Below are 23263 nucleotides of genomic sequence, written 5' to 3'. Positions count from 1 at the left end.
AGTGTGACCGTGACCACAAGGGGCCAAAAACGTGTATCCACGAGTTTCGCTGTAATAATTTTTTGGTTTCTGGAAAAGTGTGTAGCGCGTTACTAATTTGCTTGTTTTTCATTCGCTTTCTTTAATAGTAATTGGCCACGTTCCACGCATGGCCTAGCACTGCTTCCGCGCTTACAGAAGCAAACAAGCAGCCTAAGAACACTTTGTCCTATATTCCACCCATGTGAATTAATCGTTTGAACGTGGACCTCCATATTGTCGTTCATCTCAAAAAAATATTGTGCAGCTGTTGCTTCAGTAAGTATTCTTGGTATCAAATTTCTTTAGATATAAGGAACAGTTTGCGTCTTTTCAAACAAGGCGCGCATGTTCCGTAGCTTTAAGTTAATAACTTTGACTATAATTTATCGACACATTCACTGGAGTTCGTTGGAGCAAGAATTTGTACCACTACACATGTCCCTATATCTAAATAAGAAAAGGTGCCACATACCTGTTTCGCTGTTATTGCATTCTTAACTAAACAATGTTCCGGCGCCTGCCATGCGAACTAGCCGGAGTTGTGAAATTTTTGGCGGCTTTGTTTTCTAATAGCACAGGAAATAATTTCTTGACTATATGTATCGAGCAATTTGATAATTTATTGTCGTTGGCGCTTTCATCATATCATTCTACGCTCGGCGCAAGGCACAGCTTAAGTGTCTGAAATTGCTTGGACGCTCTGGTGTATTCTGTAGCGAGACAGGCATGCAAATCGAAATTGGAACCACACACGACGCCAACAGAGCTGAAAAAGCTTAACTTTACTGGAGAAATAACGATTCCTCCAGAATATATAGTGACGCTACTCTAAAGAGTGGATGGATCTTACCCATGCCATTTTAACTGGGCAACAACCTTCGTGATCTCACTTTCGTCTTCTTTTTTTGTCTGCTTCTAAGTTTGCCTAATGATGAGCCCGATTTCATTTTCACACTTTCTGGCAACGTTCGAGTTTCTTGACAGTCGCTTTACAGTAACAATGTAAACGCGTCGATGTTAAGCATCGTAATATGTTCAACCACCTGATAAATCTTTTACAGTATTTAATTAATAGTGTTCTGGTATCGCGAAAACGGAGGTAGCGTGAAATGTGGTTGAACGCACTCCAAAAACAGTTGAGCCCCTTGGGGTCTATATTTGCCGCGCAACAATAATCGTGACCTGTCTTGCTTGAGTTTACTTGCATGAAAGTGCTACGCTGTCTACTTTCCGGTCTAGGATGCTCGATCATGCCGATAACGCGCACGCCGTTCATGACTGGGAAGTGCCCGGGCTCACAGCGTTACAGAAAGGAAACGTGGGCAAGGCAGATGACGATTATCGTTGTGTGACAAATATAAGCTCCTAACGGGTGGAACTGTTTTTAGAGTGCAGGAGAGGTTGAAAGCCGTGAGCCTCCGGCTACCCTATTTAACTTGTTAACGCGAAGCTTCCTCTGCGAACCCTGCAGGATTTGCTTCAGTACTGCTTCTGTCCTGCCCAATAGGCGCATGCCACCCGAGGCGTAGCAGGTGGGCACGAGACCAAGCTCATGCAAGGAAATGACGCGTTTACGTGCCGTTTTCCAAAGTAACGAAACAAGAAAACTAGAAGAATATTGTTCGTACTTCTATGATTCGTAATTCTATAATAGCAATAGTTCTATGAGCGTACATCTGGCCTCTCGTTGTTTTATTCGACAAGCATCACCTTCATCCTCGTGACGTCACTGAGTCGATGCTCTCTGGCAACCTGCGTCCGCATGAACTGCTCTTTGCATGTAGGCTTAGATTGTTAATGACGCAGGGCATAAATATTGCATGGCTTTATTGGTGTTACCGGTATGGTATACAAATATAAGCATAGCATGGTATTACGCGCTGCATAAGTCAGTATAAATGCATTACACGCGTCCCCTTTAATGCAGTAACATCGAAATAAAGGCTTCACTAAAGCTTTGCTTTGCAGATTTCAACATGTGCGTGGGGTCTGCGTATTCTTTAAGTTAAGAAATAAGGTCTTCCTTTTCTCGAGCATCCCTACAGGACAAAAAGTGATGCGATACTGCATAAACATGAAGCATTTCTGAACATGTTATTACCATAAAAATGCACTATTGAACGTACGAGCAAACCTGAAAATTTGCTGTTGAGCGCAGCAGAAGAAACAAACATATTCAAAGAAAATATTTGAAAAGCATATTTTTCCTTTCATAATGAGTAACTGAAAATGAGAAGAATAACAAGGCATGATCGAACATTACCACAAATAAGAGGTGGAAGGAACCCGCTAGAATCTATCCCATGGAAAATGTCGAAGTTAATATAGTTAGCACTGACACATTGTACTGACACACCGCATAGGCCCTTTTAGCGACGATCTCATGGACACCGCCATGTTTGATCACGTGGTGACGCCTTCATTGCTTGCCTCAGCAGCCTCCATGTTTTCAGTCGATGGGCATGATGCCCGGTGCGGCTCAGCAAACCTCACTTTCAATGTCTATCGTGGGCGGTGATTGTGCGGACTGCAGCGAGTTTTGGACACAGCTTCAAAGGACATATAAGTGCTTTCAGAACTCCCTAAGCCTTGTTCAAACGGCGCGAGCAGCGTGTGCGGTGCTTGTACTGAAAGCGGGGCTACAAATGTACTCCGAGCGGAATTTCAATTTAGGGCCTGAAATTTTTGCAAAGAATTTTCTAAAATTCGGACGTTCCAAAAGAATAGAAGCACGAAGTTGACAAATTAACAGCTCTGCATCAAGGGCAGTTATCGCGGTTGTGTAAAAGGCATCCATTAGATCATTCAACGCGGACAAATTTGATGGGAAATCATATAATACGTGGATTTGTTACGTTATGTACAAGGGTTCTGCAAAAGCTGCATTTACATATTAATAAATTTTTTATGAGTTATGTGTGACATATTAGTTTTGTCCCCTTTAGATGTACTATTACTTGCAATTCACAGAATTGTGATATTGTTTTTCATAGCTGAGTGACAGAGTTGTAAACTTGATAGTTTCGGTTTCTTAAAATTTGCGATTTTCGCCAATATTTAATAAAAAGTTGACGACCTAAATGAAAATCCAACACCAACAGTCACTACATCTTAAGTTTTTCTTTTAAATACAAGAAACCTCGTCAAATATAGTGCAGCGATTGCCGAGGAAACCGAATTTTCTTTTACATGTATTTAGATAGGAGCACCCGAGCTAAAGCTTTCTCTTAAGGAAGTGAACTTTTCTGAATATGGGCTCGGTTACCTTCAATGTCTTTCCTTTTGCCATGCGATTGGCACTGTCTACCTTCTGTAGGGGGTTCCACTATTCTATAGTAATACAGGAAAGGTTAAAACACGTGTGAAAATATCAATTCTGCAGAATTGTTACAAATAAACGTGAGGTATGTGAGACAAGTGTACATAAATGCACTCTAAGAAACTGTTTGCGCTGTTTGGGGCTTGTCTTATTTTTAAGAAACCACCGTCATCTATTTCGCGCGCCTTGCCTTCGTTCAGCGCTTCTCTCCTGGTACTTCCACCTTACGAACGACATGCGTGTTGTCGGCGTAACATAGTAATAAAGAAAAGGAAATGCAAGCGATACAATGGTGATAATCCTTGGGCACCAATATGCCTCCCCCCCTCCCCCCCAAAGGGCGTAAAAGTTCTCAGCGACGTTACGCACCTACTGCAGCAGTAACGCCAGTTAATAGCGGCCATACCACCGCATCGGTGACGCAACTGATCTTGCCAATGCTTTTCGCAGCTCTTAAGGCAATCCTATCTGCTCTGCCGTAAGCAAACAATCTACCAGAAGTGAAAACCTTGTTTCCTCTGGGAGCACTATTGTGTCAACAATCTGGGCCAAAACTGTGGCAAGCAGTACGTGAATAACCGCTGCAAAAAAGCCTTTTCTTGAAGACAGTGGCATTGTTGGCGGTTACCAACGCTTTCATTGTTCCTTTGATTTCAATATCGCTGTATATATGTATGTGTTTGTGGATTATGGTATGTTCAATGCTGTGGTGTGACTATATCTGATAATGCATTTACACGGTGTATGTACCATGTGTTTTTTACGTCATAGTGTTACTGTGAAAACGTTGCTTGACAAGTCCTGGTGCTTCTATGAAAAGGTTATTTGACATTTAATCTTAAACCCTTTAAGCAGCAACTACACCCATTCAAGAGCTAAGGAGTAGCCAGTGCCATGAATTGTGCGTCAACATCTCCTAGTATAATATCAATAAAAAAGTTTTTACAGGTTGCACCAGACGCTGTTCTATATCATAGCAATGGTGGACAAGATAAAAAACATATATATTTGCCGGAGCTTTATCTGGCGAAGGAAGAGGGCTCCAATCTTTGAGGCGCAGCAAGCCTCGCCATTGCGCGTGCAACATTCAAACGGCAATAATCCCCTATTCCCTGCCTATACGCTTAGGGCACCGCATATGGAGGGGGCACTGATGGCTACCTAGCGGGTGCTTTCGAAACTACGCTTGGGATGCAGTAGCAGACATCAAGACTTCGCAGCGAGGATGGCTAAAGTTCGCGGATGCGATGTTCCCCTTATTCGCGTGTCAGACTGCTACTTCAGCGGTGACAGCTGCAGGAGAGGCGAGGGTCTGTATAAGAGCGGGCTTATACACTATGTTGCCAGAGTTTGCGAAAAGCCCGTCCGCATACATGCGTTACAACTTGTGTGTCTGAATAATTAGCCCACGTCCTTGGTGCAGGCCTATATCTCAATCAATTCCACACAGTGCGATGTCGGCACACATTCTTGTGATCTGGATACGGCTCAATGATGGGACATCGCCGAATAACCGCCTTAAACCTTGCATCATGACAAGGAAATCTAAATTCACTAATGGAAACGCGCACCAGCGCTATCGAAATCACGAAAATCACAGCTGAATACGAGTGCTAGCTGCCGCCGCCCCACCGATGCATTTCCGCTGCGTACGTCGACGAACTCCCCTCCTCGCTACAGTCTTCGCAATCTGAAATACGCTCTTAGAGACCTGCTTGAAAATCTACAAACCAGAAGTTTCACTACCTTTTCAGTATTTTCCTTTTTTTTTCGAATGTTACGGAATAAAGAAGCCACGCGATAAATTTAAAGGCTATCTAGCGCAGGCCAAGGCAGACGGGCGCTGACGGCAAGGGAGGGTTTATTTCTTTGCGGCGTAGGCATTGCACTGCTACGTCGACAACGATAACAAGAAACAATTTGGTTGAGTACAATATACAAATGCAAAAAAAATACGCTATGCATAGCGGGTGTGCTCCGGCAGCATCAAGGTGCAGTGCCTTCATAAACATGAATTGAAATTTACTGCAAAAATCGAACAGCAATACCCAATACTGCAGCTAACAGCATTTCTTGCCCTGAGCTACCTAATTTCTGATTTCACAAACACGCACAATATCGAATATGGTTTCAGGGCAACAAATAAACCTGTTAAAGAAGCACTTCTCTGTAATTATTACGATGAAACACAGCGTGATTTTCGCCTTAACAAGCGAGGCGAGGCAGTAACCCCGTACTTAAAGAATATCAACAATTGTGCTGCAGAACTGCATCAGCAGCAGTTCATCAACAATTCAACAACTGCGAAGCCACGACTAACATAACCTCGAATATGAACTGCACGCAAGCTGGTGCGATTATTTAGCGGAAGACATAAAGCTAAACCAAGCCTCGCAAGCTGTACCAAGTTTAACATACAACACGATGCACTCGTGCATTCGTGCACCCTAGCTAGAGCAACACGGCAAAGGAGCGGTAAAGAACTCCTTTAGGAGTTGTTCGGTCCTTAAAAAATATTAGGATGTTTCAAATGACAACACAAAGCACCTACATAAGTAAAACTGTAACTTACGAAAGAACAAAAAAGTACGTGTCATGAAAAACATCAAAGAAGAATAACGCAACAGCTGTAGCTTTAGCAAATTGTGAAGGACACGTAGAACAATCAGCAGAATCGTTTGTGTGCTGCATGCTGACAAATTAAACCAGAAGATGAGTAGGCCGTCATCAACTTCTTTGCTTACACGTGTAAACACGATCGAATGTAACGAATACCTAGATGATAAAGTTTGCGAACAAGAGATTTCTCGCTTAACGGCGGCGATCTATCGCTGCTGTTGCTCCTGCTCAAACATATCGTGCGGAATGATTAGAACTATGTTGGCGACAAGTTTGAGCAAGTTTTTAAGCACCCGCCTAGCAAGAATAGTTCTTCTGCAGGCCATGGAGCTTTGGCTACCACACACATGCGACGGGTGCTTCTTACTTCGCTTCGAAAATGCGGATCAAACCAGAAAACTACGGCGGACGGCCACCTGCTTTCTCGAGTGCACTCAGGAAGGCCACCACCAGTGGCGCATTCGTCGGCGCGACCTACGTGTATAGTGCTATAGCCACGTGATGATCATTAAAATTTACGTACCTGCATACCCATATGTAGAAGCCAGGATGGGGATCAATCGCCCTTGCGACATTCTTCGTCATTCTGGTCCGTATTTTGTTAATCTGCCTCTCGAGGCATCGCTTTAACTGTCTGTACCAGCATTTCTTTTCATCACTGTCGTCGTTGATTGGGTCGTCTTCCTCTTCCGCGACAACGCAGGTGTGCAAATAAAAAAAAAAAGCCAAACATAATTTATTTTGCAAGCGTCACACCCAAAGCGCAATTGATGGCAACAGAAGACGTATTACCACACAGTAAAAACAAACAAAATGGAAACAAAGAAAACACAAAAATAGCGCGGTACGCCCCTGTGTCGATAAAATGCAATAATGGCAATAAGCTTACCCTGGTGGCGATCAACAGAAATATTGCACTGGCAATGAAGGCAAGCCTTCGACAGGATATATACTGGATTGCCACCATATATTTTTAATCAGTTTCGGTTATAGTGGGTCTGTATTCCATTCAATTTGTTTTCATATCCTGGCGCTGCTGCCAACCTTGTATCCTAAGTAACAGAGATGAGCAATTTTGTGCCTAAAGGTTGCTTGGCGAAAAGGAAATGTCGCCAAATATTTGCATAAGAACATTTGCGAAACCCGGAAATGAATCACTGGCCACACAACCCAGGGGTGCTGTGCAGGATTTCCCGAGTTTGTAGCTATGATTGAGTTCGCGCGACGGCACTCAGAAGAAAAATAGCTCGGAATGCACGAAAGCGGCGGACAATAACATGTCGAGGTAAAGCCACGTATGCCAGCACGGAGCGCAGCCTGCAAACGCCACTTCTGCATTTCAAACGAACAAGTCTGGGCAATGTTACGCATCAGCGCCGCTTATAGGGATCCCAACCTGAAGTCTGTCGGGAGACGCCAGGGGCACTCCTTAACCTAGCAGAGGGACACGTCAGCATTTGTCAACTCACTCGCAAAAAGCCGCCGGCCACCGTCCGCACAACCAAGCAAAGCCGGAATGCCGAAGTTTGTCGTTATCCTGATTGGGTATTATTGCCGGTAACGTGGTTGCTTCGCTTTGTAGCTCAGTCATAACAGTACGCTCGTGATGACGAGAATATCGCTGCAGCTCTACTTCGACGTGTGTGGAATGACCCATTGAACCCCGGCTGATTTTAGCGTGTGAAGCACATTGTGCTTTTGTGTGTTGGTATGACAGTGCGCGCGGGTTGTTTGAAGAAACTTCTCGAGCAGTAACTTTTCTGTAGTAGCGAATTGCAAGCAATTGAGCACGTTATCAAAGACGTATACATATGTAGCCCACTTGTCAAAAGCATGTGGACCGTACTGTTTGACATCTTGACTAGGTCGTGAAGTTACCGAACTTTGCCAAATTCAGGATTTCATGCACAGGGACCCTTGAGAAATATTCCCCACCGGCTAGGTCACTGATTCATTAGGGTTCAATTTAAATCAGAGTTATTAATTATTAACAGCAAACAAGCCTCACAATTATCTTCAGGCTTACTGTTAAAAGCTCTCCAGATAGTCAGAGTACTAAAGCTACTTACTTCAACCGGTTTTAGCTGGCAGAGCCTATACGGCAACTTAGAAACCACTAATTATGACACGCATGATCTGTTGTTCGATAAAACACAGAAGCTTGGGTTGGCAGAAAATCTCAGCCTTTAATACAGCTACCCTTGATGACTGTCTCATGATGACTGCCCAGGTTAACACTATTAGCATTCAAGCCGTATAATGACACATTGTATTGTTAAAGACGTTGTTGTTATCAATCTATAGTGATCATTCTGAGATTTTGACTGCTTCGGCTACATGCGATATGCACTGGCCCCGGTATCGGCCCGCATTTCTCTGACACTAACTTCTCAAGGTCGGCCGTGAGCATGATGGCATGATGACTGATTGGCGACGGCGCTGTAGTGACAGTGTTATTGCCACGCGAGACGCTGGATACTGCACCGCGAAGCAGCAGCCAGACATCGGGCGACCCGACGGAACTCTATAAGCTGTCCCCAGACAACCAAACCTCAAAGAACAGACTACAACAAAGGCGCTTCGGCTCGCAGCGTCTGGCGGAAAACACGCGAAAGAAAGAAACACCGCACTCCAGCCGGTATCGGATGACCGGGGGTCCAGGAGAGGGTGTTCTGTAAGATTCCACCTAGTGGACTGTCCATTTCGGCCGCTGCTCATTGGCTATAGGGCCGCTCGTCCCCTCTTCGCTCGTGCAGCTGCATCCATTCAGTAGAACAGAATTCCCCCTAGGAATTGCAATTGGAGGAAAGACGCGCTCGACTTCGGATCGGGTGTGCGCTAAGAGGCCCGACAGAACGAAGCCGGACCGCAACATTGAGCGAGACCAGGTGTCGTCGATGATGATGATGGCGATGATGAAGCCTCAATCAATGTCAGAAACCCATTATCGAGGATACACCTCGAATCGGGTGGTAATGTGATTCAAAAATATTATAAATAGATAATGAATAAATAACACAAAAAAGAAAATGAATGAATAATCCAAGATGAAAATAAACTGTTAATACATGAGATAAAGTACTGATCAATACGATAGTGAGCCTTGCCTTGATAAGAATACTAACAAAAACATCTTACTGTAATACATAATGTAAAGGATATACTTAAACATGAGCAAGCTAAATTTTGATTAATAATACTGATAACATTATAGCTGCAAATTTGGGCTTTTCATTTTGAATTTTGAAAATTGAAGTAGAAGTAAAACATTTGTGGTAACTACAAAGTACTAATAAGGCAGTCTTTTTGTGTCACATAAGAAATTATAAATGGCTAGGCAAACGTTCTTGTGGCCGTATCCTAATACATCGTTTTCGGTAAGTAGAAAACCGCCGACACGGTGATACAAAATCATCGGTGGATTCCGGCTCATTGCAGAAATGGCATAAAGGGGATACCGTCAGACCACATCTGTGTGCAAGTAAAAATTAAGTGCTGGAATACGGCAACGCAGCCTCGTAAATGAAACTTCGACTTGCCGGTTAGGACACCACTATCGGTTCAAAGAATAATTTAGGTGCACAATATCTGTAGAATATGATAATGACAGGGCTTTTTTGTCTTCGGTCAAAGAAAACTGTCTATATCTGGCTGCAGTAATGTGTACAGTTGACGGTAGCACACCGGACCTGTTAAAGAAGCTCGTGCTAAGGAATCGGCTATTTCATTAATATGAATGTCTCGGTGGCCTGGGTCCCATACTAACTGAACAAACTTAAGTGAGGTGGAGCTAATCTATAAAATGTGTTCAATGCTGTCGACTTTGTAGACGCATTAAGTGCGCGGCATACAGATGGAGAATCTGTAACGATAATAACTTTCGTAGTATGAAGGGGCAATTTCCACAACGCATGAACTATTGGCAACAGTTCAGGCTGAAAAATCGGTGTATAATTTGGTAGGCGAACTGAACAAAACCAATGGAGCGATGGTGAGTAGATTCCCATGCCTGCCTTCTCTTCACATGAAGAAGCATCAGTCGCTAATACATTTATTGGGAAACGGGGGAAATATTCTTGTAAACAGTCATTCAAATATGTTGGGGGAAGGAATTTCGTATTGTTGGGAAAAATGTCTGCAAATTCAATTTCGAGCGACCCTAATGTCCCTAAGACGAACATTTAAAGGTGCTAATTGGGCTTGCACGAATAGTACCTCTGGGGTATGCAACCGTGACCACGTGTTCGTAAAATATGAATTTGGTTCCCTAATAAATGCATATTGTACACGTCGTACAGAAGAATAATAAGTTCTTAAGTAGATTCGAACCGTAAGCATGCGGAATCGCGTTTGAAGAGTGGGTAGGCACGCTTCCTGGTATAATACATCATTAGCAACGAATTTAGGAAGACCTAAACATATTCGAAGAGCGTCTCTTTCTAAAAGAACAAGTGGTCTTATTTAATATGTTGTACTTCCGGAGAACAAAACACCACCAAATCTAGAATCGGTGGTATATACATACGATAAATCATAATTAGTTTGTCACTTCGCATACCCGAATGCCTGTTACTTATTCTACGTTATAAACCTACGGCTCGTGTCGCCTTCGTTGCAATATTTTCTACGTGAGAATGCCAGTTGAGTTTTCCGCCATACTTTATACCCAAGTACTTAAGCAACTCTACCTGTAGAATGGCTCTCTGATTCTATACTAATGATCACTGTATCGGCCCATAAAGCGGAAAAACAAGGACTGCACTTTTGTTTACGTTTAGTGACAGATGCAAATTGTAAAGCCACGTCTCTACAGTACAGAGGTACGTTTGCAAAGACAGGTGATGGGAATTGATGTATCTGGCTGTCGCAAAAAATGCGACATCGCCTGCATAGACATACATATTCACATACTGGTGCAGTGGTACTTAACTCCTAATAGGTTAAATAGTACAGGAGAAAGAACAGCCCCTTGGGGCAACCCTCTTGTCTGATCGAACCTTTCTGAAGAAAAGCCGTTTTGAAAACAATGAAATTTTCTGTTACTTAGGTACTCAAAAATACATGCCGTTATATATCTCAGAAAATTGTAGGACTGCAATGTGTGCAGCAGTAGACAGTACTCAACGCGGTCATAAGCTTATGTCAAGAGTCACTAAAGCACTAATTTCTTTCTATGCTGAACAAGTTGGATGCGCCTGTCTAAATCTACATGCGCACACCAAATGGAGAGAACGGGCCGAAACCTATATTACTTGGGCTCAGTAACCAATTTTAATATATATGATTCATCATACACTCATATAAAACTATTTCAATTAGTTTTACCATATTTGAGTAACAGAGATAGGTCTAATCTTTCCATGATTGTAGCCAGCTCCCTGTTCTTTAAGCAGCGGAATAATTTTGGTTGTCCTCATTTTGGCAAAATGCTTGCATTTTTTAGAGCGTAATTCACTGTGTTCAGAAAGTCGTCAGAAGACATTGCAAACAACATTTTTTAGCATGTCATTGGAAATGCCATCAGGACCTGGAACTGAGGCAGGTAGAGATCTAAGGACCTGTCACTGTGACTTCCAGAAAGTCATCTCCGATGAGAGGCCTTAATGGTCCATTCGGCAAACGTGATGTTCAGCGTGGCGCTAAGCCCTTTCCTATGAATTCTAAAGAATGAGATATCTCGCGTAGTGAAGAAATTATTGACTCAATATTCGCTACTCTCCTTATGAAGTTTCTGTATCGGAGGAATCTGAATAGAGCTTTTTTGTTGCTGGGCTTAGAACAAGTCATGATGTTTTTCGTCATACTCGTATTTGGTATTCGAGACTGTTCTCTTGAACGCAGCAGCTGTGAATTTATAATCGCTCCACTTACTCGGACATCCATTGTAAAGTAATTTCTTCCACGCGGCTTTTCGTTGTCTATAATGCTGCGTGCACTCCGAATTCCACCAGTGAGAGGTAGTACTTTTACTAACGTTAACATTAAATTGAGACTTTTTAAAGGAACTTTTGAATACAGAGCAAGTCCGCATGGCTTTGATGCCATTGGGAACCGTTATCTGGGAGTTCAGGACGGTTTTCAAGACACTCTGAAACTTCTGGTAATTGACAAAAGTCCGCGCCGGAGACTCTAGGGCAAGAACAGGGCATAAAATATCAAATCTAATAGATAGATGGTCACTATTTGAGGCTGAGTCGACAGTAGACCACGAAGTTACGGAAATCTACTTTCGTAGCTACTTGGTACTACGTAGCTACTTTCGTGTTTAAGGAACAAACATTTTGATTAATTGCCCAGTCCGACCCTTGCTTTCCACATGAGTCCGTTTTGATACCCCAAGATACATGATACGAATTAAAGTCTCCGGCTATCACAATTTACTTCGTACAAGATTTGACAACGGTATCAAGGAAAAGATTATTTTGAACACCTGCGGGAAAATATGTATTAACTGAGGAAAATGGGGAACAATCAGGACTAGTTACATCTATTGCTAGTATCTCACACTCCGTAGTGTGTGATACCCTACCAGTACACATATACTGGTAGGATATCTTAGTTATTATCAAGAAAGCAAGTCCTCCGCGTCGCGATGGACGGTCTCATCGAAATAGACGATAATTTCTTCTATGAAAATCCTGGCCGTTGGAAAGCCAAGTCTCCTACAAAAGAATAATGTGGGCAGAAAGTTATGAACAAAAATAAATTACATCGGTAGCTGCAGAAATAATGGAACAACAGTTCCACTGTAATACCTTTAAATAACCTATGAAGAATTATTACCTACTTTAAAAACTGCTTGCTCTAAAATACTGTCCATTAAAAACCTTACTGCGAAAGGCTGTCTTTACCGTGCTTTGTGGGGTTTGACTGAGGGACAGAGCTGGAAGAATTGGGATTGGAATCTGACTTGAAAATGCTATCTTGCACAAACGTTCTTTGTTTTTGAGTGCGAGACAGAGATCGATGAATTATCGTAAGGTGATCTTGTGCGTTTAAGCGTCGGGCGATCTATTTGTACATCCTGGTTGTTTTCCGACACTGATCAAGAGAAGCATCCGTTGTCGGTCTGCTGAGTTGAAGTTGATGGCCTTACATTTTCTGCGTTTTCTACAATAACTGATAAAGGAACCATTACTTGTTCAGCGTTGGATGTTAGGGTATGAGTAAGAATCTGCGAGCTAGCATTAGAACTCGCTAAAGAGCTGAAAAGCTGAATCCTTTGTGATGCCAACGCTTGAGCTAGAGTTTCCGACAGGCTTGATGTTAGGCGTTGCGTAGCTTTTGACAAGGCCTTTTCGACCGCTATCGCAATACAGTCGGAAAGTGCTGAGGCTGTAACCATTTGCTCACGGGCTGTCACTCCTGCATATCCCTTAGATCTCGCTGGACCTCAGCAACAGCATCACGGCGTGAGCAACGTCTCCTTTCGATTATGCTACTATAACTTGAATTTCATGTGATCTTGCAGGACAATTCGAGTAGTTGGTCGGGTGACCACCACCGCAGAGGCATTTCTTTTTATTGGACGAACAATCACTAAAATTGTGTACATCTGAGAAATCTGTGATAAGCGGGAAGTAGATCAGCAGCAGCTGACGCTGTGACCAAATCTCCAACATTTGTTATATTGCAGAATGCGTGGAGCCAAAGCTTCCACCTTGTAAATTTGGGGCCATACCTTAATTTCTGTCGGCCGCATCGTCCCATCAAGTGTAACTGTGACGGCCTCTGTTGGAATCTTCCTATTGTTAATAACTCGGCTACACCGCAAAACGGAGATGACTTCCCTCACCAAGAACATGCCTAAAATATTTTCAGGAGCTAAACTGACGTCACCCCTCATAGAATGCATTTAGAGCATGCGAGATGTGGCGCTACCAAACAGCTCACAGGATGGGAAGCGAATGTCGAACAATTGAGTAGTTCATTGACCCGAGTCTGGTCTGGTGAGCAGCGTAATATACCCCTCCTGCCGAACTGGTGGACCTCAGTGATATGGCAGAAGTGAGCTGAAGCCTTCTGAAATGCCACCTGAATCGTCTTTGGGTTTTTTATACTGATCATACCGCCGTCGATAGGCACCATGGCCACAAGAACGTTGACGGCTCCACTGCGAAAAAAAAAAAACTCAAGTGGCAGCTCCTCAGGAGCGACCGAGGCTGAGCAAGCAGAAGCCCCGTAGCCAAGTGATGATACAGACATCAAGCAAGGCTAACTCAAGAATACATAAGAAAAAGGAGAGAGAGAAAAAAAGAGAGTAACGTAAAATAACAAGCTCAACAAAGAAAATACCACCCGATATTGACCTAAGCCCCCAAAGCAGAAGCCAGAACCGAGGGACGCGGGAGGGGACGAAACACGCATCTTCCTGACGTCCCTTACACAGTGGACCCTGGGACGCAGGGGCTCCAACTTCTGCCGTGATCTCTATCTCCGATGGTCGCAGCCGCTGCCGATGACACTTACGATGGACCAAACCGCTACATCCGCAGGAGCCACAGCGCCAAGCTCTACTGCTGAACCGACATCGCTGCATGAAAGACGCTGGAACTGTAAGCTCGTTGCTAGATTCTTGCGCTGTTCCTTCATGTTTGTCGTGTTGTTATGACACATGAGCTAGTAGATGTTCTGTTTTCTGCGAACTGTGCTTCTTGCCATATTTCTTGCCTGTATTTTGGCTCTTGGTTCACAAGATAAGTCTTGCACATTTATTTGTATGTGACGCCTCGTCTCCGTTCTCTTGACGTAGCACACTGCCAAGCTTGACACTAGAGTTCCGACAGAAGCAGTGAGGACGAAACATTGACAGAAGAGGAATGGCATCCATGGAACGATCGTGGTGGCATGAACGGCAATGGCATGATGACAATGCGATAACCAATAACTCTGAAATAATGACGACGGTATAATGGTTACAGCGGGACGACGACCGCATAAGGGCAATGTGATGACGACGATGGTGCAACGACGGTTGTATGACGAGAATCTGACAAAATCGAAATGACAAAAATGGAATGACTAAGGCGGCATCAGAACGACAGTATGAGATCAAATGATGGCGGCGATGCATTGATGACGAAGACATGACTGTTGCGGCATTATCACGATTTATTGATGAAGAAGAAATGACTTTAATGAAGCGACGAAGGCGCTAGGACCAGGTCAACATCACAATAGGCTGACATATCTGAAATGATCGCGGTGGCACCACGACAGCATGACGTCGACTGTATCGTGACGACGGTGTGACCACGACAGCTTACGTGGACGGCGTGACAACCACAGGGCCACGATGACTATGCTACAAATAATGACGATTGAATGGCCACAGCGGCATCACGGCGATGGTATGAAATGCAATGCATGACGGCAAATATATAACACCGACGCAATGAAGGTGATGGCATAAAATTACAGCAGAAATAATCTCACGATGGCTGTGGATGGCAACGCGATTACCATTCCAGGAATGTAGCGACACGCGGTTATTTCTGAAGTCACCTTTATTTGCCATCTGAGTGCTTATTCTCAGTTGCTTCGGTTATTCCATTTGCTTCCGGTATATACAACATACTTCGGCATCGTCCCACTTTGCTATGGCACTCGCTTACTAAGGTCTCCCGTAAGCATGGTTGCATGACGATGACTCTATGTTGCCGGCGAAGTGACAATGGAATGGTGAATAAGGAATGATGTGAATGGAACGACAAAGCGGATGTGACGACAATTTGAGACGATGGTGTAATGACGCCACCGTGACGACCACGACATGAGGACAGCCAGAGGATGAAGCTCAAGCTATGACGAAGGCACGACCACAATGCGATGACGTTACTGAAGTGATGGTGACTGTAAAAAGACTGCGTGACGACGACTCACATCACGACAGTGGTATATCAGATGAATGCGTGAGGAAGATGGCGTAACGACGACGGCATGACGAGAGCAGGATGTCGAGGTGAGAATTAGAATGATGACGAGGGAGCCAACGCGACAGCAACACGACGATGGCACGACATAATGAAGACGAAGGCATGACAATGCTAGGACAATCGCATAACGATAGGTGCACGAGGGCTAATGACGACGACAACTGTATCCTGAAGCCTGTATGACGACGATAGCATGACGAGAATCAGATGGCAATTGCTAAATGATGCTGATGATGTCAGGATTACAGCGTGACGACGACATCGTGACAACCAAATGACGAAGATGGAATGACGATGACGGCACGACCCTGACGGCATGACTATAACGACGGAATCTCAATAGACGCATTATAGTGACTGTCTGAGGACGACGCCATGAAGACAATTGCTTGACAATTGGGGCACTATCACGATTGAATGCTGACCGGATAATTACGGTAGAATGAAGAAGGGATTGACACCGGTGAAATGACGAAGGTTATATGGCTACCATGGCATGACAATGTGATGACGTTACTGAATTGATGGCGATAGTAACACGACGGCGTGATGACGACTGGCATGACTACAATGTATGACGACGACTTCGTGACGAGGACGGCATGATGACAGTCAGATGTCGAAATTGACAAAGGTGGCAAGGATGGAATGAGCGCAACGGTATCGTGACGATGGTATGACAACGAATATATGGCGGCTGTATGCCGACGTTGACGTGACGTGGGCATTACGAGAGTCGGATGCAAACCTGAAACGACCATGCAGTGGCGATGACGGCATCACGACCACGACTACATACGTGGTGACCAATACAATTAGACAACTATTCGACACTCTCGGTGTAGAAAGCATGACAATGATGGTATCTGATCCATGAGTACTTAGTAGTCCAAGCTCTTAGATTGCTTGAGCCAATAGGTTGGTGTAAAAGGATAGATAGATAGATAGATAGATAGATAGATAGATAGATAGATAGATAGATAGATAGATAGATAGATAGATAGATAGATAGATAGATAGATAGATAGATAGATAGATAGATAGATAGATAGATAGATAGATAGATAGATAGATAGATAGATAGATAGATAGATAGATAGATGAAATATGTGAAGCAACTAACTAATTCTTTCACAGAAACTAGCTCAAATTGATCACGTGCACGTAAGGATGCTTTTATTGCGTTAGCATTTTTAGGGTAGTTCACGCTCTCTCGGCAGGCCAACAATCGACCTATGTTTATATGTTTCTATCTGTCTTTTTCGGCTATCTGGATCCGTGCTCGAATCAGTAGTGTATCGGGCTGCAATGTTGAGGGAACAGGGTTCGAAAGCAACCATAGAACCAACTAGGGGCAGTGATTATAAGGCAATGGGTTCAAGCGTGCCGCTCTTTAACAAACCTCTTCCACGCAGACATGGGTCACTGTGGGTACCGGTGCTGGCAGAAATTCTTAGGGAGAGAGAGAGAGAGAGCGAGAAAGAAAACTTTTATTTGCAATGACATGGGGTGACTTCCTTGTTGGGTGGAGCCTTTAGTCCAGGGCACCATTGGCTCGCGCCACTCCAGGTGCCCGCCGGATCAGCCGTCGCTGCTCTGGCGGGTGTAAGCTCACCAGCGCAGTCTCCCAGGAGGAAGGTTAAGGTGAAGGAATAGGGTAGTAACCCGGAGGGTGTGGGCACTGCCAGGTGCCATGATATACTGTGGGCTTTGCTCCACAAAGGGGACATTATGAGGGATATTGTGTGGGGTGGAAGAGGTGAAGATAAAGGAGACAGGGAAATGAATTAGTTTGAAGCAGTCGCCACGTGACGGCATCATCTAGGTTATGGGAATTATGTACTGGAGGGAAGCGTCTCCTGCTACTTCTGTAATATTGTAGAGTTTCAGTGTAGTTCAGTGGTTCTGTCGGTGCGTCGTCTGGGTTGGACAGCTCTTCCAATTACACCCGGTTAGCGAGCTCTCGGGCTACCGCATTAGTCCGTTCATTACCATGGAGGGAGGCGTGTCTGGATCTGTGGGTATTTCCCACTCGGTAGATGCTGGTCTTCCCTGAACCACTTTGATGCCAACTTAGGTCCCTGTGTATATGGCAGTAGTTGTCTTCCACTCTTCAATGAACGGTTTTGATGCGAATTTCAACCCACATTGTTGCGTCTTCTTAAAAACGGCCGTCGTACCCATATTGAAAAGTGTTTACGTGCCCCCTTTTAATGGGTTAGTATTCCTCGGGCGCATCACACACTTTCCAAGGGCTATGTTTGTATCTATGCTTCTGTCTAGCCACATTCCCGCCTGCCTGAGTCACTTGGTAGTGCGGGTTCGAATGGATAGCGCATCTGGCTGGTGAGTTGGGTGAACAAGGTTTTAAACGAACCGTCCGAACAAGTTGGGTCATTGAGCACGTGACAATGAGTTTATTTGCGCCGCTCTTCAACGAACCTCTTTCGTGCCGACATGAATTGCCGTACATGTGCGACTGGGTAGGTGCTGCTGTTTCGAAGAAAATCTTTCACGCCGACTCAGAGCCCTGGGTATATGTCACTATGTCTGTGTTAGTCTTCACTCAACTTCTTTGAGGCGAAGTTCGATTATTGCGTATGTGACAGTCAGAGTGTCCCGCTCTTCAATGTGATATCTGAATCCAGCTTCTGTAAATAGTTATGAGCCACTATAAGTCTGCTGCTCTACAATGAAGAAAAAGATACCTTAAAGTTCTCCTATGCCGAACGAAATCGAACCCACATCACAAAGGTCCTTAAAGCACAGCAGCCCGACGCTTTAGCCGGATGTGCTACAGATGCATCGGGTATATTCCGATTTTCTATGAACGTATTTTACGTTTACGCATTACCAAGGCGAGCCACAAATGCACTGGGTATGTGCCGTTCTTCAGTGAACCTAGCAAATTTGGTCCACTGGGTAGGCTGCACCGGGTGTGCGGCAAGCGAGGAACAATTCTTTGCGCTCTAAGACAGCGGTGGGCCACGCTTCGCGTCTTGTAGGCCGAGCGCGGACTTCGCGACGGTGCCATTAGATGGTGCAGTGTGTCCAGAAAGACGCACGAGAGGTTGCTGGTTGGTCCGGTTGCCGCATGCCGCGTTTCGAAGTGTTGGCACGCACCAGAGCGCAATGCATTTGCAGAGCGCAATGCAGAGCGCAATGCACATAAAAACATAAAAACACTTCAAATTCACGAATTCAAGAAACAACTAAAAGATTACATTCTGTCGAATACTGATGCCTAGTCCATACTCACAACCATTCTTTCAGGGTGCCTTCATTTCATTTTCAATGCCATACAGTTACGTTTCTGTTTCTGCCTCACATATATATTCGAGTTAACTAATTCTACTGTGTTCGTAACGTCATCTACGCAGTTACTTTATCAGTTGTCAACGAGATTGTGTTACAGAGCTCTTTTTCATGACATTTATGCATATGTAATTCTTCAACCATGGTATTCATACTAAAACCTGTAATTTTTCTATGTTAACGATTTGTTGAAAACTGCTGTACTTTTGTTTTATTACGTTTACTTTGTAAAGGAGGTCCCATTGCAGTCTTTGACTCCGGGACCTCCTCCTGAATATTAACAACTTGTAATCATTCTAACGATCTCAATAAAAACCGATTCTGATTCTGATTCTGATTCTGAGGCCACGCTCAGGCTTCGTAGCGGTGGTGCTAGATCGCACCGAGTATTAATAGCACGTAAACGCTTTTCAATACGGGTACGACGGCCGTTTTTAGGAATACGCAACAATGTGTGTTGGTGTTGGCCTCAAAGATGTTCATTGAAGTGTGGAAGACACCTACTGCCATATACACAGTGACCTAAGTTGGCATCGAAGTTCCGCTGTAGTACACGCCTCGTACATAACTAGTTTCAGTGGTGGCGATACGTTACGTCGCTATATTGATTCAATGCCAAACGTAGTGCCGTAGACAGTCATCGTGAAACGGGTTCTGGGCAATTGTTTTCTTTTCTTTCTTTTAGTTCCGTCATACTACTTTTAAGTTGCTTGGAGCACATAGCGCCATTCGGCATGTACAAGAGCAGTCTAATACCCGAAGAGGCGCGCATTACTTGCGCTCCAGAGTGTAATATCCAGTGAGCTAATTATTATTTCTTGACTAATTTGTTTGCTACTCACCTTATTGCACGTGGCGCAATTGCTGCACTAAAGAGCCGAGCATTAGTGCGCGCTTATTTTAAACGACATTCGTGATGTCTGGCCTGAAAATGTGCTAAAAATAGATTGAAATTCAGGTTACCAGTTTATTAAAAGCTTGCCTCTTGTGTGCAGTGTGAGACGATATTACCAGAAACTCTAATAAAATTTTGCAAGGAAGTAGGATCACTAGTTCTTGAATTTCTGTTAAGCGGTCATGCATTTATTACTGCAGAGTATCACTTTTGAAATTGCGGATCGAAATCTCTAGCAAAATATTAAGCAGTAACATGTTGGTCTTGATTTTTTCATTCAATAAATTTGAAGAATTTTGGAGAAATTGACTTGAGAATGCGCAAGTTGCGAAAGCTGTGAAGTGAATTGTTTTGTCACAGATCATTGTGTTATTTTACATGTGCTTAAAAAAAAGCGCAGTGCTATGTTATATTATAGCACGTGTATCAGGTATCCCGGTGGCGTGTTTACAATTGCTAGGCAGCACAAAGGCGCGTGCGATTTCAGGAATTGACAAACGTTTGTGCTCAGGCGCGTGAAAGAGCGGGTGCTGGGGAGAAAAATAGTGTTTTCGATCCTTGAATATCTGTCTTTTCCTACGTACCACGGAGGACAAGTTTATTTTATCGTTTTGTATGCGTTTGTCCTTAAGCGTGCCGGCATTACGGAGTGGGGTTGCGCGCTGGCCATGCCTATGCGCGAGTTCGTTTTTGTTCCGACACTGGCTGCCGGCGCGGTGAACCAGGTGAAGCAGTGGCCACTGACGCACCATTTGATGAGGCCTCTGACTAAAGCTACGTCGGACGTTCGCGAATCCCAGAAAGTAAAGACACGTCGCACAGACCTTCTCGCACCTGGGCCGCTCGTCCTGAGTGAATCATGCTAGATTACACCTTTCTCGCGCCTTACACCGCTCTACCTTGACAATAACATCACTGATTTTTCACGAGGAGCAGTAAAGGTCGTAGCTGAGACCGGCTCTACTCTCCTGGAGCAGAACCGTTGCTCATGCCAGGCTAAAGAGACCTCGGACGTACCTGCTTCCTGCTTCACTGCCGTTTCGCTTGCTCCGCTGATTCTCGCTACTGATTTTTGCGCATCTTTTTGCAGAAGTTTTATGTCACGTACAGTGGACCATTAAAATGCTTTTGAAAAGTCAGAGAGCAGTATACGAGAAGCCTGTCATGAGCGCGCATACTGCTCCAGGAGAGCAGAGCCGGTCTCTACTACGGCCCTCTACTACTCACCCTGGAAAATCGGTGATGTTATTTTGAAAGTAGAGTGCCGTAAGCCAGGAGAAAGGTATAATCCGACATGACTGACTCAGCCAGAGCACCCCAGGCGCGAGAGAGACGGTCCGAGGTACATTAAACTTCCGGGTTTCACGCTCCTCCTACGTGCCTTTCGACATAACGATCACCAAATGGGGCATCATTACCCACTGCTGCTCCTGGTTCACCGTACCGGCAACCAGCTTTGGAGCCTAAACAAAGTCAACCTCACTGCGCCATGCCGGAACGCCTAGAGAAAAATGGATAGAAAATGACAAAATAATGACCGCAGTGCTTAGGCAAAGTCTTATATTCAAGTAGCAAAAGCCCTCATATTTTATCTCTCGCACCCGCTCTTACTCGCACCTTCGTACAAACGGCAGGTGATTCCTCAAATGCCTGTCTCATGACATGCCCGGCTGTCTGCCTGCATGCCGCTGTCTGCCTAGCAATTGCAAACTCACGTCCAGGTGTACTCGACAACGTGATCTCGAGGATACAACATGGACTTACTTTTGGACATATTGAAGGTACTGTTCCCGCAGGCGTCTCGACGGATTGTAGTATATTGCGTCTGTATGGCTTTTAGAGATGGATCAGAGTCGATGCAACTAGCTAGGTCCTCTTCGCAGCGTTCCGCAGCGTCACTTTCCCTAAATATGGGGAATAATAGGTCTGTTTTGTAACTGATACATCCGAATGAGTAATTGTCTATAGCACTATAGATGTCTAGTCTGATGTACGCATACGTTGTTGCAGTGACATTTAACTAATGGTTTATTACTTCATCTTAAATCCTCGTGCTATATCAATGTGTTCCTTTTGGTAAAAACATAGAGTTGAAATTTCTATCCCAGAAGTCTATAGTGATGTGTAAAAGGCAATATCCTCAAATTTGACTGAATATTTCCCTGAAGCTCCCAGTCTTAATATCGAAAGGCTGGTTGTGCAACGCCTATATAGTTATCCGCATTATCATTTACATAGCTGTAGTGAGAACCAGAGTCACTAATGTATTAATGTGATTGTTTTTCACTTCACTAATAAGTTCCACAACGGCCACTACTCTGAGGAACAGCGAAACTGAAGCAACGAAAAACAATTGTATTTACTTGCGCGTACAATCAGCACTGTTCAATCCACCCTAGCGGCATGCCTCGAGCCAAGAGCGAGCCTACACTCTCAAGGAAGTCTTAGATAACACCCTGCATGTAGCCGGCACTTCATATCAGCAAAACAATTCTCATATAGGCGGCCCTTAAACGCGGTGTTAATCGTGACCGAGGGTTAAGCGGCCTGATGGGCAGCTTAACCTGTCAGAATCACTGTCAAAAATGACACCAAAAACGTTTATCACAGCATATCACAGTTCTCGCTCTCCTCCCCCCTCCCACACACGTCGCTATCATCGGACCTGCTCCTTTCTCCCCGACACATTCATAGCAACTTCCACGGCCACCATCGCGTTACCGTTGCTGTAATCTCCTCTCCTTAGTTTTATCAGCGCGGCAGTGCACGAAGCAACACCACCAAGAACAAGCAGCAAATGCTAGAGAAAAATGTGAGTGCGTTACAACATGATGCGAGAGAGAGAAAATAAAAGAGATTTTGCCAGGAATCGGCAAGGTGGAGCGAATGCAGCAAGAAGCAGCATTCATGCCTGGTGCACTCGGTTGCGCTTTGTTGTGTTCGCATGTTCTTTTCATACCGTGTCAAGGCATTTTCTGAAAGGCCGATATTTTGAATAGATCCTTTTAAAGTTCTAATGGACAGATGGGATATAGCAACAACTACTTTTAACACGAAAGGGAATAAATTAGCTAGCCAGGTTATTATATGGAATAGCGTACTTGCTGCCATTAGGCTCAATTTACTCTCCATCAAGGCTAAGGAATAAGTGGTATATGC

General features: G+C 44.3%; 1 protein-coding gene across 1 annotated transcript in view; it reads right to left on the bottom strand.

Moving 5' to 3' along the window:
- LOC126540562 (uncharacterized) overlaps window positions 1-23263 on the bottom strand; it is a 57254-nt gene that overhangs the window by 11812 nt on the left and 22179 nt on the right. Inside the window, exons 4-5 of the mRNA XM_050187399.3 lie at window positions 21869-22008; window positions 6483-6645 (exon numbers count right to left, since the gene is read on the bottom strand). Coding sequence (XP_050043356.2) covers window positions 6483-6645; window positions 21869-22008 — 303 coding nt within the window. The remainder of the gene's footprint in view (window positions 1-6482; window positions 6646-21868; window positions 22009-23263) is intronic.

Source organism: Dermacentor andersoni, chromosome 2 (genome assembly GCF_023375885.2).
Source record: "Dermacentor andersoni chromosome 2, qqDerAnde1_hic_scaffold, whole genome shotgun sequence".
Lineage (NCBI taxonomy): Eukaryota > Metazoa > Arthropoda > Arachnida > Ixodida > Ixodidae > Dermacentor > Dermacentor andersoni.
This window is presented reverse-complemented; position numbering and strand designations above follow the sequence as displayed.